This window comes from Malaclemys terrapin, chromosome 14 (assembly GCF_027887155.1).
Source record: "Malaclemys terrapin pileata isolate rMalTer1 chromosome 14, rMalTer1.hap1, whole genome shotgun sequence".
In the NCBI taxonomy this organism is placed as follows: domain Eukaryota; kingdom Metazoa; phylum Chordata; order Testudines; family Emydidae; genus Malaclemys; species Malaclemys terrapin.
The window spans coordinates 5,644,194-5,664,540 of NC_071518.1; the positions used below are offsets into that span (position 1 = coordinate 5,644,194).

The window sequence follows — 20,347 nt, forward strand, 5'->3', positions numbered from 1 at the left end:
ACTGCTCTGTAGATGAACTACATAAAATAATTTCAGGAATGCATAATTCAGTCTTCTGCTCCAAAGTTTGTAGCCTATAAAGCTTGTTTCATGCAGGAATGTTGCTCATTTTTTTTCAATGGTTCTCCATATAATTCCACGTTAACATTAGTATTTCTGTATACTTAAGACCAGTGGCTTTCAACGTTTTTTAGGCTGCATACTTCTTTCCAAATAATGTAGTCTACCATGTACCCCCATCTGAGATAGAGTCAGAATATATCTATGATTAGATTGCCAAGTCTTACTAAATTAAATGCATTGTCCACCATCACAGGATTTTTCTCACTTACTCCCTGACAAGAGCTCACACACTCCTAGGGGTACACGTACCTCAGTTTGAAAACCACTGCTTTAGACAGTATGGATAGCAGAGGTACCCAATATGTGCTATAGCTTGTGTCAGGATTTCAACTATTCAGAAGGCATTTGCAGGTTTACCTTGCCTGAAATGTAAACTGTAAACTATACTTATAAAGTCAATTTGGCTGCTGTCATCAAACAATTGGTTGAGTAATCCCCTGCTAGTAACCATAGCGTCATATCAGCATAGTGCCTACTGCTTACTCAAACAGTCAGGTTGTCCAGCACCCATGTCTAAGAACATTTCAGACACTTTATGTACCATAATCTGCCTCCCACAGCATCTTAGTTACCTATAAAGCTACAGAAAAAAAACGGTCTATATCCCTAATATACATTGCAAAACTGTTTGTAGGCCTGTGATAGCCTCCTAACACTCATCCTGACAAGGAGAGACAATATGAACCATAGTTCAACCATGAACCATATCATCCAAAGAGTTCCTATCTTGAATCCACACACTTTATGATATTTAACTTTTCCCTAAAGTAGGGAAACATTTGTGTGAACTGCAGTGAGCCTGCTACAATTTCCTTTGTCTCGATTTGAGTGAGGTCCACCCTTTGAAACGATACATACTGATAAAAAATAAAATGAGTTTGTTCCACTTGGAATTTATAGCCAAACCATCCAGACAATCCACACTCCCCATTTGTTTCCAGCTGGTCAAAACTGAGATCCAAGCTCATATTATTTTGATTACATGAACTGTATCTATATTTCCAACAAAAACAAGTTGATTTTTTTTCCATTATTTCAGTTATCACCATGATTGGTATTTCTCAACTAGAAATGTGCTACATTTGGTATGCTCTGTACCTGTGAACTGTATGAACTCAGAGTGGCTTCCTAAACCAAAAGAGAGCCCGAGAGATTTCTAGGAAACACCCACTGCAGACTAATTTAAATTGGTCCTTTAGGATCCTCCCATAAATAGAAGCTAAGAAAACATCTGGCTGGTGGCAACAGCAACAAAAAACACACCCAACTCTCACAGAATGTAATTGAATGCGATCATTTGGGATAGCTGAGTACAATTCTAATGTTACTTCTAATGTTTTCACGACTTAAAAAACAAATCCAGAGTTTGAATATTCACCAAAACTATTCCCCATAAATGTCTTTCTACTCAGCCTACCATGGGCTCTGAGAAACTCAGTGAAAACTGTCATGATATAACAAGAATCTTTAAAACCTGCAATTCTCTATGTTTCCAGATCCTATCATTATGCTTTTGACCACAGTAAATGGAAAGAAGCATTTTAATTTGCATGTGGTGTTTCTAAGGACTGACCCACCTGCCTCCTACACTACAGCAGCATAAGATCTATACCCACAACATGTTTCTGAATAAGATAATTGGCCTAATCCTGCTATCAATGAAGTCAAGATAAGTGTTTTCAATTATTTCAGTGAGAAAAGGATTGGGCCCAACATAAATGGACAGTCTCAGCCCAGCTCTTTGGAAGACGATTGTGCTTCAGCACCACTGTAGGAGCAATTTCAAATGTCCTCTATATTCCATCATGCCATCTACATTCAGCTGTCTGTCCAAAGAGTGAGACTGGCAGAAGCAGGAAGGCAGAGCATAGTCTACCACTCACCCGAAGGGAAATACATCTGAGCTGATGCCTGAACACATTTTGAATTTGATGCACTTTTTGTCCAGGTTTTCCACTGACTGCAAGTTCTGGAATCTACTGTCACTTAGCCTGCTAGCGAGGTTTCCCTAGGATTAGCTAGTTTGGTACCATAGAGGGGAGGGGAGCAGAGCATGTTATTTGGAAGATAATGTCTGCTGTTAAATCAAAACCTTGCAAAGTATGTTCAGTGTTACATGGGGGATGAGCATAAATGTCTGTTACAAAAATAACTCAAGAAGTAACATAATGAAGTTACTTTTTAGAGCAGAACCACACTTCACAAAACATAGATATTAGAAAAATGAAGTTGGACCATGACTTGTTATAATGTGCTGTAATTGTTTAGAGCTACCCCTCCCACATAAAAATATATTATTTAAAAACAAATGTGCAGACCAAAATAACTGTAGAGTAAAGGAGAAGTTGGTCAGATTGATGCATGACCTGCCTGACTGTATTTGTAGGCTTGGGCTGCTGCCTAGAATAATGTTACCAGGTCAGCCAATCATCTTTCAGGGATTGTACTTCCTATAGTGAGATTCAAGATGGAGCCACAAAAAATACAGAGCATGGAGCAGATAATGCAATATCTGAGCAACAAGCAGGTGGAGGTGATTAGCTGCATTAATGACTGCACATAGGTGCCACAGCAATGGAAGCTTTATTCATACAGAAATTAGACTAAATAAATTAGAGGCATAGATGGCACCAGAATAAATAAGATGGGCCCCACTCTTATTTCAGTAAAGGGCAATCAACATTGTATCTAATGTGTGATGTCCAGAGGACAAGTTAATTACTATGGATTGTTGTTTTTTTTTTTTTTTTGGGGGGGGGGGGGAAAGAAGACCAGAGAGGGGGAGAAGGAGAGGCAGGATTGGAGTCAAGAGATGCATACTCCTTGTTGTTTATACAAATACCCGAGCAGGTAATAACATTTGCCATTACTGAGAAGAAGGCCTACCCAAAAATATTGAGACAAAGAAACCAAAAAAGAAATGTGCATGAACATTTTAGAACACTTGATTCTAAAGATTTAGCTGTTTGTCTCTTTTGCTCTCAATTGTCAGACAAAGCAGATGGAAATCTCTCTATATAGCACAAGATCAGAAACTTCAGTGTTATACTCACAGCGAATACCATAAATCATGAGAGGATCAAGCTGCTTCTTCCCATGCTTCCCTTGCCCTGAAAGGTTGGAGATGGCCTGAATTTCCCGGTGGAAGAGGTAATCTAGCAACGTCAGTGCCATCTTCTCAGCTGTGCGGCAGTTGGTGCTGATATGCAGCATGTCAGCTGGGGTTATGGGGCAACGGACTCGCATCTCAGGATTGTTTTCATCTCCAAGCCATGTCCCATTGGGGTAATCCTCTAAAAACAGAGAACGAAGAAATTCTAAGTGATTGCACAGGCTGCAAGAGTTATATTTAAAATGTATAAATATCATCAGCTCTTCCTGTTTTTTTTATGGTCTCCATTAACTTGTTTCAAAGCTCATAATGACTGGCTGGCTCACAAGATTTGTAATGGATAAAGAGTGTTTATCCAACCCACATCAGCAGTGACCAAAAGTGGTTACCATTAACAGCTGTTCTGTGGCCTGCAAAAAATGAGCAATTGATCTTGATCCCGATGTCCAACTCACAAATGAAATTAAACAGTCTCTGAAGAGGCCAATGAGCAAAAGAACACAGAAAATCTTCTCACCCTCAGTCGTGCTCATTCAGCGCCCTCAAGATAAGGATCAGGGCATGTTTGTGGGGTAAGGAAGTGGAGATCTTAAAGTGAGCCACTTTTCTGGTAAGGCTTGTCCCTCCAACTTCATAAATTTGAATCACAATTTTCCCCTTAAGCAATGCAACAAGATGAGCTTAATCAAGGCTGACAGCTTGAGAAAATAAATAATTAGTGATGAGGGGTAATTTCCTTGATTACTTACTTAAGGGGTTTACCAAGGACAATTACTCAACTGTAGCTGAAGATCCCAAATGAAATTTTTTGTTTTGTTTTTTGTTTCAGACTTACTGAACGGTAGTCTGCATTATTTTCTAAACACGTCATTTACCAAAGGACCAGCCCCAGCACTGAGAATGAATCACCATTCATTTCTCTAGTGTCTCTTTCCTCCTGGTCAAGGGTGAGGTCATTAGCAGAAGAATACGTATTCATTATACTGGCTGCCAGCGCTATACCTGGCTTATATTGTATCCAGAAGACCGTGGATTTTGCTCTTGCTCTGACCTCTGATGGTTTGGGGAAATAAATACACATTTTAAGCTAAGGGAAGCACTGAATTCTTAATAGAAATTAAATTTTGTTGGCAGTGCCAGAAGTCTGTGGATTCAAGCCACTAATCAGAAATTGGACTAAAGTTCAGTGTGGACACCAGAGTCACACCTGGAGTGTGGGATACAGCTGCAAGGAAATGTACAGTCCCTTTGGGTGAGATGCTAAGCCAGGCTGAGTTTGCTCGTTCCAGTTAAAATGAAATTTCCTATAACAATCTTGACAATACATTGGGAATAGCCCAGTGGTCAAGCCTAACATTTCAATAATGACTGACACAGACTGTTTGGATTTAATTTCAATGGTCGCACAGCTTTGTGGGGTAAAAGGCATAAAGGCTGCTGACTTGGGATTCATGCCATTCATGCCATGCTAGCACTGTATTGCTTTTTTACATATCTTCAAAAAGTGGTATAAATATGAAACAGATCTTTTAACTATATGATTTATTTTTTTAAAGACATGCATGTAGTGAAGTATTATGGTATATACAAAGGCACAAATGCCTGTTTTTCATAATCATCCTATTCATCTGCTAACCATGAAAAATTTCAGATGAATGAGCACTTTTCAATGTGAATAGGCTTATGTGACCCCTGAAAAAGCATTATCTTTATTTCCAGCTATTGGATTGTGTTAGTCTGCATTCCGTTAGATTATATTCCAGAAGCAAGCAATAAAATCTAACATAGGAAGAAACTCATGCTCTAAGGAATGCTTTTGAGACAAGATCTCTGGGACTGACTAATGAAGCAAGTAACAGATCCAAGTTGCAATGAATAGTGACAGTATGAAGTAAATGTTAAATTATACAGTATTGATACAGAAATATCAAATGACCATATATTTGTAAGTAAAGGAAAATATTTACCTCCACACATAAACCATTAATGTTATATCAAACTATTATAGAGCATCAAAATGTGAGCATAATGTAATGTTATAATTATCTTTTTATTTAGACAAATCCCATTTTCCCTAATGAATTTGCTTGTTTCTTACATTTCTATCACTGGTCTAGAAAAATGAAGAACCCTACTTATTTTTGTTCACATTTTTTTTTATACCCAACCTGCAGTGCAGTAGTTACACTTTGCAATGTGCAAGATGGCATCTGCACGATTTGGTAGGGAAGTCAATTGCTCAGATTGATTATAACTTGTTCGGAATGCAACTATTCCTGGCATCTAATAATATTAGAAAAAAATATCCTGCTACTAATGATCAAACTGGACACACCAGGCAAAGCAGAGAAATGACTGTATGGCTGTGTTAGTTTTCCAATATATCTCCTATGTTTTTATTTTCAAGAGAATCTAGCAAACTTGAGAGAACTACTCTACAAACTGCTATCAGAACTCTTCTGCCTGATTTCAATTTAGCTCAAATGATTAAAAATATTTCTAATAATATAATTCATTACAATCGTAAAGCACCTTTCATCTGCAGCCATGCTAATGAATGATCTCAGCATATATGAAATCAAAGACTTTTTCCATTCACAGAATAATGAAAGTTTACTAGTAGTACTGATTATAGAAGTTACAGCTTTTACTATGTGTAACTCTACTTTTATTGCTTACAGTTTGGGAGAGAATACAGCACTTGATTGTGCTGACCTATACAATAAGCCCTGCATAATGTTTTCAGCTCTTGCATTCAAATAGTACTTTCAGAATACTACATTAGATTCTCCCTTTGCCTCTATATCCCATAGCAGAAGGACTGGTAAATGTGAAATTCACCAAACAAAAAATGGCTTGTGTGGAACCTTCAATGGCCCTTTTACATTTCTAGTCAATGTTTACAGCAATTCTTTGATTCAATCCAAACGAAATCGTCTTGAACGTGTCAGGCTATTGCATTTCTCTGTGTTAGAGTGCTGCCTTTGAAATGAAAACCTTTCTGGAGACTGATAGACATCTGGAAATGGTACCAAAGTGCTCCCAGTGATGAGAGATCAATGGGTTAAAACAACCTAGTATTTCTGCAAAGAAATTAAACTGACAGTATAATTAGTTTTCCTTTATTCAACCCCCTATAATTAATAGGGAAATTGCATCTCAGAATATACAGCAACTGAAGTATCTTCTGCTTTTCTAAGGAGAAATTATCCAGAAGCTTTTTTTCCTGAATACAATGCACTTACACAGTACACAGAGGAGATACAGAAAACACACAAATATCTAAAGATGAATCAACATGTCATACTATCTTTAAACCGACAATATAAGAAAAACTGAAAAACCCAGGAAAGAATTATCTTAAAGCCGGAGTGTTTTCAAGTTTGACTAGAGCTTACCCAAAGTGTAATTGAATCTAAATTCCATAACTATGCCAAAATATAAAGAAAAACAAATAACGTGGTGGAATTTTTTTCTGTAATCTGTGACAACAGATCATGTTACTTATAATATTCTGAATAACAATTATATCAATCACCAGCATTTCCTCTGTGGGTTGGGCACAGTTTTTTAATAATATAAGAAATTCAACTGTGGTACTAATTTGTTAAACTTTTTAACTGAATTGTTCATTTATATTTCATTTATATTTTATTATAAGTTTCTGTTGCTTAACAGGTCATTTGTGCGGTTTTCTGCCTTCTCTTAGAAAAACACCTATGTTGTTTCCTTTCCTTATTTTTAAAAATAGAAAATATTTATTATTTTCATACCAGTGATCCCTGTAAGTACAATTTTATTTCAGAAACACAAAGTATATTGTGAAAAAGTTGCTACAATATTGTAGTGCTTTTTAAATTTATTTTAGTGTTTCAGGGCCTTATATCTTTAATAAAAGTGTACATAAAAATTCACATATTGTAATCTTTAACATTACAAAATACATTGACTAGACACTTCAAAGGGTCTGCCAACCATTCAGATATAGGATACACATATGAGTTTGCAGTTTAGGCTACATATACATATAATATTTCTATACTAAGCCCCAATCCTGAAAACCTTTAAATTCATGGTTAACTTTAAATTAACTTTCAGTTCAATGGTACTATTCACATGCTTTAAATTAAGCTCATGCATAAGTCTTTGCAGGATCAGGGGAATAATTAGCTAGCATTTGTGTTGCACTCAAACTGTATGAAGGCTATATAGCTACTAAGTATCATTATTATATACATATGCATTATTATGTATACAGTATCATAGATGTAACAGGAACTTTACCCATAGAAAATAAGACAAGGTCCCAGCCCCAAGGAGTTTACAATCCATTTTGGTTATTTTTGTTTAGTTCATCTGCCAAGGTCTGATATGCAAGTGGTAGAGGAGAACATAAGAGTAAAGGTTAATGGTGGAAGAATCATAAAAACAATGGAGCTTTCAGAGTGGATTAGAGGACAGGGAGGTTGCCAGCCATATGGGAGTTAGGTGTCTGTTCCAGTCACATGAAGTGGCATGGAAGAATGAATGAGGGGATGGAGCAGTCAAAAGAAGAATGAAGGCCAGTGGAGTTGGAATGGAGGGGATTCAGAGGGGGATGATTCTGGCACACAAATACTACAGGGTAGGCAGTTTAGATTAAAAGCCAGATTTTCAGTTCCCAACACTGACTGCACTCTAACTGCAGGAACTACACATCCAATTAACCAAATATTATTATTTAATATGTATATTGTAGTAGCCAGTGGTCCCACTATGCCTGGCAATGTACAAAAACATATAAAGCCCTCGACTGTACCCCCAAGAGCTCAGAATTTTTAAAGATAAAAGAAACCCAAAGGATGTAGGAACAGGGACACAGTCAAATATACACATGCATTTTTAAAAATAATGATATATTTACAAAAACATTAGCAACTTTCCCCATCTGCCTCTCAATCTAGCTGTCCTTAATTAGCTAATGTCTTGTATGCATGGCTGCAAAGGTGGGTCTTGAAGAGGGGCTTTAAAGGAGGGGGCTTTACAGATATGTACAAAGAGAGTGTTCCATGCAGAAAGGGCTGAAGTGAGAGAAGCTGGACTGAGAAAGTAACAAAGGGGTGGACAAAGCTGGCATTACTGATGGAGCAGAATAGGCGGAGGAGTTAGATGCATACTGGTAACTGATTATTGGCAAAGCAGTTACTATACATGTGCATGCAGTTAGGCGTATACATTTATATTTGGATCCACGTTCAGATCCTGAACCTCTTCTCCAAAATATTGGGGGGAGGGGGATTTTCAGATCTGGACTTTTAGGCTCATCACTACTTTTAAATACAGAGTTTTAAGACATGATGTTTCTGTCTGGCTTGCTCTCTTCACTAATTCAGGAGCACAGTTCATGACACTGATCAGAACATCTAGCTCTTCTCTGCTGTTCTTTCAAGATCATACATTTTCTTTTAGTCCCATTCTACTGCATAGAAAAGCAGCTTGCTTTTCAATGCCATTCTCAAATCCTTCTTAGCCATATTATGTTAATTTCTTTCATCTCACAAGACAGTTGGCCACTCACTGTGACCAGAGACTGTACTGGCTTCAACAAGAATGTATATGTGTGAGAGAGAGGTGGAATGAAAGGGATGTTAGGAGCTGTTGCACAAACCTTTGTTGCTGTAGAAACAGAGTGGGGGACTTAAAACTTTTAGTAAAGAGAAACCCTTGCGTCAAGAGAACAAAAAACAGACAAGGTTTGCTGCTGTTTCAGCCTCTGTGGAATACTTTCTGATATGTGTGCGTGTGTGTTTTTCCTGCACAGGGAGATGGTTGACCCTTAACTGTTACTCACTTCGTTCTTCTGGGATTCATTCCCTTAACTAGCTTGATATATGAGTATTAGCAATAAGACTAGAAGCAAAGCTAGGTTCCGCTCTCTCACTAGGTGCCGTCAATCATCCCTTTAAAACAAAGAAAAATAAAGTGAAACACCTGCCCATGTAAATATTTAAAGAATTAACTTGTTCCATTATTCAGAATAGTTTTATTTATTTTACCAACAAAGCTGGGTGCAATTCTGGCACTTGTGCCAGAGGAAAATGCCTGGTAGCTGCAGTACAAAGGCACAAAGCAGAATTAATCTTCTGAAAATAAACCAATTCCTACTCTACAAAAATAAATTCCTGTCTCCAGAGAAATTAAATAATGTTTTGGCAGATTTGTAAGAGATTCAACTTTTTTTTTTTTAAATAAACCTCCAGCAATTAGGCTGACTCCTTTGCCACTGCAAGAGTTCAAAGTGGCAGTGATTAACGGAAAGACTCTAGAGCTCAGACTTTATTAACTTCCAATCCTAGCACAGTTAAAACCAGGTTTATGCTTGAGCATCACAGACTGAAAACAAGCAGCGAGTTAAAATCCAGGACTAGTCACATAACATGAACCTTACAGAAAAGAACCCAATAGAACTAGTTTTAAATGTATGCTCTCCAAAAGACTTTTAGGCAAAAAAAGTGACAGTTCAGGCAAAAGGAGACACACAAAAACATAAAACATGTTTATTCATAGAATAGGAAAAAACGGTTACTCACCTTTGCAAGCGTTGTTCTTCGAGATGTGTTGCTCATATCCATTCCAATTAAGTGTGTGCGCGTCGCGTGCACGGCCGTCAGAGAATTTTTTACCCTAGCAACACCCAGTGGGTCGACTGTGGAGCTCCCTGGAGTGGCGCCTTCATGGCGCTCAATATATACCCCAGCCGACCCAGCACCTCCTCAGTTCCTTCCTGCAGGCTACTCTGACAGAGGGGAACAGGGGCAGGTTTGGAATGGATATGAGCAACACATCTTGAAGAACAACAGTTACAAAGGTGAGTAACCGTTTTTTTGCTTGCTCATATCAATTCCAATTAGGTGAATCCCAAGCCTTACCTAGACGGTGGGGTAGGAGTGAAGTAACGTGGATTGCAGGACCGCTCTACCAAACGCCGCGTCATCTCTGGCGTGCCAGATGATGGCATAGCGCGAAGCAAAAGTGTGTACCGAGGAAACAAGTCGCAGCTCTGCAGATCTCCTGGATTGGCACCTGGGCCAGAAATGCCGCAGACGAGGCCTGGGCCCTTGTGGAGTGAGCAGTGACAGGCAGGGTTGGTACACCAGCCAGATCATAGCAAGCATGGATGCAGGACATGATCCATGAAGAGATCCATTGAGAGGAGACCGGGAGGCCTTTCATCAGGTCCACCACCACAACGAAGAGCTGGGTCGTCTTCCTGAACAGTTTTGTACGCTCAGTGTAGAAGGTGAGGGCCCTACGGACATTGAGGGAGTGCAGCCGCTGTTCCTGGCGACTGGCATGCGGTTTTGGATAAAAAACTGGGAGAAAAATGTCCTGGCTGATATGGAAGGCCAACACCACCTTGGGAAGAAAGGTGGGTGAGGCCGAAGCTGCACCTTATCTTTATGAAAGATCGTGTAAGGTGGTTCCGAGGTAAGGGCTCTCAGCTCGGAGACATGACATGCCGACATGATAGCGACAAGGAAAGCCGTTTTCCAGGAGAGGTAGAGGAGGAAGCAGGTGGCCAGCGGCTTGAACGGGGGCCCCATGAGTCTGGAGAGGACCAGGTTAAGGTCCCATGTGGGGACTGGCTGTCCAGTCTGGGGGTAAGGAGAGTCTAGACCCTTGAGAAACCTGCCAACCATGGGATTGGCGAAGACAGAGTGGCCATCCACACCCAGGTGAAAAGCCCAGATGGCCGCAAGGATGACAGAGAATGCCGCCAGACCCTGCTGTTTTAGGTCCAGGAGATACTCCAAAATGAGGGGCGTGCTGCAACCAGGACCGGCGACGGGAGTCGGAGCAATGCCACAAGTATAACTGGTGCTGCAAGTATGACCGGCGCCGCGAAGGAGCGCGGTGCCGGGACTGCGAGCGGCGGCAGGAGAGGGAACGGTGCCGTGGCTTGACCGATGGTGCCGATGGGTGGATTAGGGCCGGCTTGCCCTGGGACGGTGCCGCGCATAGAGGCACCGGGGCCTTGGCGTGTGGCTGAGGGGATGCCGACGCCATCGTGGCAATAAGATCTCTTGCAGCTGCAAAAGTATCCGGGGTAGACGGCAACTGGACCTCAACCACACTCTGTGTTGGGCAGTCCAACAGTACCTGACTGAGCGACTCTCCCTTTGGGGCCGGAGTCAACGGTGCCGAGGTCGTAGGCTGTGCCCCTAGGCGCTCCTCTCTGGGACGCATCTCCACGGGCGGTTCCAGGGAGGCTGGTCTCTGTGGAGGTGGGCCACCCTTTTCCGGCTTCCGGTGCCGCTTCTGGCCAGGAGAATGGGAGCTGTGCCTGGCTGATGATGTCGGTTGTGGTGCTGGGAAGCATTAGTGCCACGGGTCTCAATCAGAGTCCAACCGCGGTGCCGCTCCTACTGCCGCCGCCGGAGCGCTGTGCAACGAAGCGCTCGGTGCCGGATCTTGGTGCGCCGCAGGAGGCTGAGGGCTAAGAGCCGCCTCCATGAGGAGCTGTTTTAAACTAAAGTCCCGCTCCTTCTTAGTCCGGTGACGAAACCCGTTGCAGATCCTGCACTTTTCTGCTTGATGAGACTTCCCCAGACACTTCAGGCAAGAGTCATGGGGGTCGCCCATTGGCATGGGCTTAGAGCAGGAACCGCAGGGCTTGAATCCCGGAGCCTTGGGCATGAGCCCGCGAGAAGAATCGGGGAGGAGGGGAAAGACCTCCCCAACCCCACTAACACTAAGTAAACCAACTATAACTAACAAACAACTATAACTATAAACTAGCAACTATTAACTATGAGGTATATGCTAGGGAGAATGGAGAGCGGCACCGGAAGCGAAGCAGGACTCCACAGTTCCAATCACCATCATGGGCACTAAGAAGGAACTGAGGAGGTGCTGGGTCAGCACTGGCATATATCGAGCGCCATGAAGGTGCCACTCCAGGGGGCTCCACAGCCGACCTACCGGGTGTTGCTAGGGTAAAAAATTCTCTGACAGCCATGCACACGGCACATGCACACCTAATTGGAATCGATATGAGCAAGCACTTGAAGAAGAACCTTGGCTACAACACTTGAGTTTCTCCTGTATTCTTTTGGAAAATATATATTTAATGTCCATGAGGACGTTAGCTATCAAAGACAGTTAGAAAAGACCTATGTTTGAAGCCTCATCTGAAGGATGGCACAAAAAATTGGATTACATGAAGTAGATAGCTCCAGTATACTTCAATGAACCCATACTCTTCAGGCTGGAAGATGGGTGCACTACCAAGTGAGCCCATTCTGAATACTGTATATAAACATCATTTATTGTTTCCCTCACTGAACATTTATTTGTGATGCCACATATATTAAGGAGAAAAACACATGCACATCTGTATCAAAGCACTTGTATAGACTCATGTTCAGCAAGGTACTGAAGTGTGTGCCTAACTTTAAGCACAAAAGCAATGGGATTACTCACACGCTTAAAATAAGGCACGTGTTTCAGTACCTTGCTAAATTGGGGACATAAAGAGGAGACACATACTTAGTGGCTCATGGTGGGCTAGGGAATTTAAACATGATTTGAACAGCCATTATTTAAAATTGTTTAGCTGTAAACCTGGATAATATTCATCAAATTAACACCTGTGGATTTAGATACACTCAGAAAAGTATTTAAGGTCATGTGCTTAGACAATCTAAACTGATTAAGTTATGCACACTTTCCAGTTTCTCTTTCCTTTATTATATCCAACTTTACACTTATTGACTTGGATCTGTATTGTTATCAGGGTCATTTTAAACACTGGAAAGACTCCTGAGAGCTATTACTCCTCATTTGTCTATTTCTCTGTAATCGGAAAATAAATAAAAATCTTTTCAAAACAAGAAGGAATTTAGCAGGAACATTTGGCTAGAGAGTTTTGTTTCTTTAGTTTTATTTGGCTTTGATATGTCACTGAGGAGTTCAATAAAGACTGTTCTCACAAAAGCTATGTTCAGTGTCCTAATGTCTACTAAAATATAGCTTGGGTTTAATGTAAAAAATAAACATTTTGGGGTGAGGATGTGAAGGCTTAAGCGGTGCAATGCTGTAGTGCACCAGCCTTTCATATTTTAATATAAAGATTTAATTTTGATATCACAAGTGAAATGGATGTGAAGGTCTGTAATAAGTTTCCAGTGGGCATTACTAAAAATCACAAAACCAGCACAGATGGTCCTGTGACTGTCAGCCTCTGCTCAGAAGGAGCTTTGACACTACAAAACCAGCATTGCTGCAAGTAGGACTTAAAAACTGGGAATTAAATTGGTGAAGTGAAAGAAAATCCTGAGGACAGATCAGCCTAAACCTCCAGCCTGCCAATTTGGATAAGCTGTTGGTATCCAGAACTCAAGATGACAAATTCTGAACACCATTGGCCCGTTACAGTATAGGGATAAATAACCGTTGCAGAGGCACTTTTGTGATAAAGCACTTATATTTAAACAGAACTTTCTGCCCTTTGCTGAACAAATCTGTGTGGATCAGATTCCCCTCTAGCCCTCCAAAATAGATAATTCTTAACCCTGATTGCAAGACACCCCTGAGAACCAATAACCAAGCTGTGCAGAGAAAGCTTACACAATACCAGCCTACAGTCTACCTGCCTTTAGGCCAGTGGTTCCCAAACTGGGGTTCGTGAACCCCTGGGGGTTCGTGGGAAAAAATTCCCTAATGGCGGACAGAGCTGTCCCTAGGGACACCAGACAGCAGGGGGCCAGCAGCCCGGAGCCTTGGACTGCCAAGAGCTAAGCAGATCAAAACAAGCATATCTATCACACTGAGGAGATTTAAACTTCAAGACTCCTTATAAGAAATGGAAAAGGAGGTGGATATTTTTTGCTGTTTTTAAAATTAAATAGGCAGCTAGTATTGTTTTTAAAATTATTATGAAGAACAAGTTTAAGCTTTGTTGTAACGTGCGTTGTTTGTCTGAACTGCTCCAGACCTGAATGCTTGTGTAGGAGGAACTCTTTGAGTTGGCTTCTTAAATCCCTTCATGCTGTTTCACATCTGATACTGCTTGATGAAACATAGGAGTCTTGTCCTGGAACAGGCTTATTCAAAGTGATACAAGCTGCAAAAGTGAGAACTTGGAAGAGTGTTGCTGTTTTCATAATGTAATAAAAATACTGTAATTATCAATAACAATTCATAATAAATAGTGTGTAATAAGCATGTCCTAAAAACAAATTTTATATTTCCCAGATCACTACTTTTATATTTCATACTCAGGTAAAGGAGAAAATCCCCGGAAACATTAATTTTTAGGAGGGGGTTCGTGAGACTTGATATTTTAGTGAAAGGGGTTCACAGGTTGTTAAAGTTCGGGAACCACTGCTTTAGGCAGTATTATCAATATCTAATTGCTACTAACCCTGTCAAATTTGTGTCAATAACACATACCAAAAAAATATTTAAAAGTAAATCCGTCTCTCAAACCATAGAAAACAAAGCTTCACATCCCACACTCCCCAGGCTTTACTTAGAAGCCTCAATCAACTAACGTTGCAGTTTTATTGTAACCACATAAGTGGAGTGCTCTGAAATTTAAAAATGCATCTTCACATATCTCTGAGACTCTTAACACTTGACACAGTATGTTTCTTGATAATTCAAAGTCTCGACGTCAGCTTAGACATTTAAAAGAACAACTGTTTTTAAGACAGCATGAGGAAACTGACTAAAAGATGGGGCATCTTATGGTATAAAGAGAACAGACCATGCTTTTTTCTCCATCCTAGAAAAAGAATAAGAATGCCATTTGTTGTCAGAGATTTCAAAGAAAGGCATGATGCAGCATCCTACCAAATCTAGAATACATTCACTATACAAAGGATAGCAGCAGCTCTACTTCATATGCTTTTATGCACAGTAACCTAAATATTTCAAGACACCATAAATAGAGTATGTAAATATAATGTATGCATAATATTACTTAACACTTAAATAGTCCTTTATATTTTGAAAGTGCTGCACCAATATTAATCAATAGTCTTCCCACAAATCCAGGAGATAGGAGGGTAAGTATATAATAATCATGATATTTTTAAATATTTTACTCTATGGTTTGTTCACACACATTCAAATTTTGAGCTGTGTTGCTTAGTTGCAACAGCTTATTTAAATCACTGGGTATTTCTGTTCCTTGACTGGATGAACTGCATATATGCACACAAATTAAAATGTCCGTTTCTGCCAATATTCAGACGTGGAACTGTGCAATGAGATTTCCTGGGGAAAAAAACATTTAAAGATAAAACTCAATGACTTGAATGTTTACTGAAAGCAATTCACAAAAGGCGCATGAACACATCAGAAGAGAATTCATTGAAAAATTACAATGAATATTTTTGGACAATTTTTTGCATTATTTGCCCAGATGTACCCTGCACAATACGAACTGACCAGATTCTGAGTAACACAGGACTGAATAGGAGAAAATTCTGAAGCTCCAGTTGGGATTCGTTTGAGTTCAAAGCGCAGTAGAAATAGTACTGTGTGAACTGCCTAGGCAGTCTTTACACACACGAATATTTGCAGCTCATCCAATCGTGGAGCAATATCAAGAGATTTACCTGAACAATCGCAACTAAGCAACAGCTCAAATTTTGAATACAGTATTTGAAAACATCATGATTATTATTTACTTCCTAACTGAACTGCGGATTGACATCCTGCAATACATATCGCTGTTTATTAGGAACTCAGTTTTGGGCAAACAGCCACACGGCATAAAAGTTAACAAGAGCTCAGACTCCTGCAGCTTAGTGAGAACACTACACAACTGTCAAAGCATTAAAGATAATACTACAGCCCTATCTTGTCATCTCCCCTCTCTCACACACACACACAAGCAGAGCTTGCAGCATTGTGAGCTAAGAACAGGGTTGCTAGGTTTTGTCACAACTGTGATGTTTTTTAAATGTTCGGTTGTTTGTTAAATAAGTGGATTTGTAAAAACTCCAAGGCTCTGAGAATCCTGCAGGTTTAGTTTGCAAATTATAAACTTACAATTTGGATTGCAGGGCATTCACTTGGACATTCTGCTAAAACCACAGGGGCACCACCATGCCCCTGAGCTCTCTAGAACAGCCTGGCAGCAGACATAGTGCTTGCCCCTCTCCTGTTGCACTCCTGGGAGACAAGCTATTTGTGCCTCTCTCCAAAAGTCCCTTTCGGATGTGAAGACGGTAGTGATCCATACACAGGGTAAACAGTCCATCCAACATCCCCAAAGAACTGGGGGAAGCAGCAGAACATGATGTGAAGGCATGTGCCTTTGGGCTCACTGGGACTCGGTTTGGAGAGAAAAAGGCAATGGGGGGGGAAATCCTAGCCACACTGAAGCCAGTGGCAAAACTCCCATAGCCTTCAATGGGGACAGGATTCCATCCAAGGAAGGGAGGTGCAACCAGCCTTTGCCCACATTCACAAATATACTAAGCCTCAAGCCCAAACTCAGCCTAACTGGATTTGAGGTTTGATACAAATATTTTGCATAGCATACTTCTGAACGACATCTGAAAAATGAAAAGGGTAGGTGTTAAGAGTGCTGAAGTAAAGGAGTATTATTTTTTGTTTTTAAAAAGGGCAGACTGTGAGGACATGCAAAATGTTTATTAAAACCCTCTACAGGCAAGAAGAATCAACTATATAAAATACTGGGCAAATCATTTAAGGATCAGTTAGGCAAGGAACAATATTACAGCAGATTCATTCCAAAACATCTAAGAGTCTAAGGTGACAACAGAAATCAAACTAATTAAAGAAAGATGCAAGGAAATGGGACCAATTTAAAAAGGAAAAAAAGTAAGTAAAACTTTTGATACAATAGGGAAGTGGAAATAAGCAAATACACTAGCACAAGTAACATCAGCAGGAACATCCAAACATAAAAGAGCTGATCCTCAGAGGAAAGGGCATGGGGATTCAGAGACAAGTGAACACAACAGATATAGAGCAGCTAGTTTGCATATTTCCTTCCCCCACTTTTTAATTTCTCTTCCTAAATCAAATAGTTCAGAATGAAACATGAAGAATTATGAAAGTGCCAACTAGAAGGTTATTAAATAGTTAAACGCTCCAATGATTGACAAGGCTGCACATCTGAACCCCACACCCATCCCAGAGTACTAAAAGCTTTAGTAGGCCGATTGAACACTCAATGTAAGAGAGTGCCTCAAGCAGTGAAAAATGGTTGTTACAAAGCTATTAGTCAACAAAGGGACTTGGATTCTAAGTCAACTACAAATCAATTTGATACCAGGCACACAAAAGCTATTATTTAATATTTTTTGTTGGTGCCCTAAGTGTTCCTGCCGCTCCATAGACAGAACAAAGAAAAGTTACCAGCTTCAAGAAGTTTATAATCTCGGAGCTGGTCGTGCAAACTCTTCTTTACATGAGTAATCCTGACTCACGCATGTAACCTCACTGAAGTCAGCAGAAATCTTTAATTGATCCAGAACTACTCATGTCAGTAAGGGTTTGATTGTTCATCTTTTAGGTTAGATGCAATGTATTGCAAGGTGAAATGAGGGAGGTTTGTACAAAATGATTGCTTGTTTTCCACTAGGTATGAAATATATTTCTTAACATATTAATTAATTTATATTAGTTTACTATGGAAGTGAGGGTTCCAGAAAGGCAGGAATTTGTGTGATCAAACCAAGGAACTGTAGGGAGGAAGAAGTTTGATTAAGGATACCAACAAGGTTTATATAATAATAGCATTTTATAATTATACACCTCTACCTCGATATAACGCTGTCCTCGGGAGCCAAAAAATCTTACCACGTTATAGGTGAAACTGTGTTATATCGAACTTGCTTTGATCCACCAGAGTGCGCAGCCCCACCCCCCAAGAGCACTGCTTTACCATGTTATATCTGAATTCGTGTTATATCAGGGTAGAGATGTATATCACCTTTTAAGGAGAGGATATTAAAGCTCTTAAGTTAGGTAGGTATTACTATCTCCACTTTAGTATTAGGATGAATGGAAGTGGAGAAAGATCTGGCTAGTCCACAGCAGAGACAAGACTAGAGCTGGGTCTACACTACCTGCCTGAATCGGCGGGTAGAAATCGACCTCTCGGGGATCTATTTATCGCCTCCCGTCGGGACGCGACAATCGATCCCCGAATCGACGCTCTTACTCCACCAGCGGAGGTGGGAGTAAGCGCCATCGACGGGAAGCCGCAGAGGTCGATTTTGCCACCGTCCCTACAGCGGGGTAAGTCGGCTGAGATACGTCGAATTCAGCTACGCTATTCGCGTAGCTGAATTTGCGTATCTTAAATCGACCCCCCCACCGTAGTGAAGATGTAGCCTTGAATCAGGAATCCTGAGTCCAAATCTCATGCTCTAACTAACATACAATATTGCAACCTTTATTTCAGAAGGAAAGGTCATGCTTCACTAATTTTGCCCTATTATTTGTAGATATTAATCTCAGGGAGAATACATCTGACAAAGTCTCATATGTGAGATTAAATTCTACGGTTCTAGTTCCTGCAAAGACTTCAATGTATGCTTAACTTTACATAAGTAGTCCCACTGAACTCAATGGGGTCACTCATATGGTTTAAATGAAGCATGTATTGGTTTTTTCAGGATCGAGGTCTAAAACGGCAGGCTAGAAAGGATGATTTTGGACAATTTGATAGTTGAGGTCTTATATATCAAAAGCAGCTCTGCAGACATGTATGTAAAACTGTACTGAAATGAAGAACTGATTCAAAGAAAAAATACATAAATTCACTAAACAGAAAGCACTATAGCATTGTAAGGAGGAAAAATAAAGGAATTGGTAATTATTCTGGAAAAGTCCTTAATGCTTCCAACTGAACATGCAGATGTAGCAAAGCAGCAAACAGGAAATAGGAGTGTACAGCTACAGAAATGAAATATGAATTAAAGGAAGTTTATTACAGGTTCCAAACAGAATAATTTGGAGAAGCTTCCCTCGCTCAAAAACAGAGAAAATTCAGCAGCAGATATACAATGGAAAGTTCAACATTTTCATAGGTATTATAGCCAGGATCTTGTGCGGAAGAAGACAGCTATGCAAAGCTATGGACTTTAATGTTAATGATTGTTACTATTTAGCTACTGCCTTACAAGTGAACCTTGGCTGATACTAGCTATCCCTCACTAACTGTACGGTATTCTTTTCAGCATGGTTTATGGCATATAGTATTAAAAAGGAGACAAACTGTCCTTCTCTGCAAGTATATTGGTGATGGTTCGATTCAGTTATATCTCACCCAGACACCTTCATATACAAAAACAGCTCCAAAGTAGCACCAACCAAACAGCCAATCGTCTGAACCAATTTTTCAGCCTTGAATTCAAGCTCCTACCTTGGCACAATCAACTAGCCATAGGATGGCACAAGTGCCACTTCTAAGAAAATTAACCTTGAGTCCTATTCTTTAGCTAGTTTTAGTTATTACTTATCCCACAGACAATACACACAGACCCTTCTGTGATTTTCTACACGACACTGGTTCCAACATCTACTGTAATACTGACTCCCTTGCTGTTGGGCTTTTGCAAGAAAAATGAATTTCTGGTGACTTAATTGTTTTTTTTTTCGTTACATTATGAAGAGGATTTATTAAACTGACACACACTTCAAAATGATCAAAAAAATAAACCCAAGGAAAATGATCTCAGCACTAGGAAACTGGGAACATAAATACTTTTGGAAAAACATTTTCACCCAAAGGGTTCTAAACATCTGGAATAAATTACCAAGAAGGGCCACTGAAAGAAGCACCACTGTGCTTAGGGACAATAAGATCCATTTGTCAGTATGTGGAAAACAAATAAGGAAAAAGTATGACAGACCTCAATCACCTTTTCCTGATTTTAGGCTTTCTTACATTTTCCAAGCATCTATCAAAGCCTTGCATTAGAAGAAGCAGGAAGAACACTTACAAAACATGAAATAGAATAAAAACAAAAAACAAAAAAGATATGAAAAACACTGTCAAGCTACTGTGCTTGTAGGAAAATAAATCTCTAATCTATTTTAACTGTTAAATCCTATTTATTATATTTAATAATCTGTAAGTCA

The 20,347-nt window shown here is 40.0% G+C and overlaps 1 protein-coding gene across 2 annotated transcripts in view; it reads right to left on the minus strand.

Moving 5' to 3' along the window:
* Window positions 1-20,347, minus strand: part of BANP (BTG3 associated nuclear protein) — a 262,099-nt gene that overhangs the window by 157,208 nt on the left and 84,544 nt on the right. For both annotated transcript variants that reach the window (XM_054049419.1, XM_054049420.1), the window contains one exon: window positions 3,177-3,416. In XM_054049419.1, coding sequence (XP_053905394.1) covers window positions 3,177-3,416 — 240 coding nt within the window. The remainder of the gene's footprint in view (window positions 1-3,176; window positions 3,417-20,347) is intronic.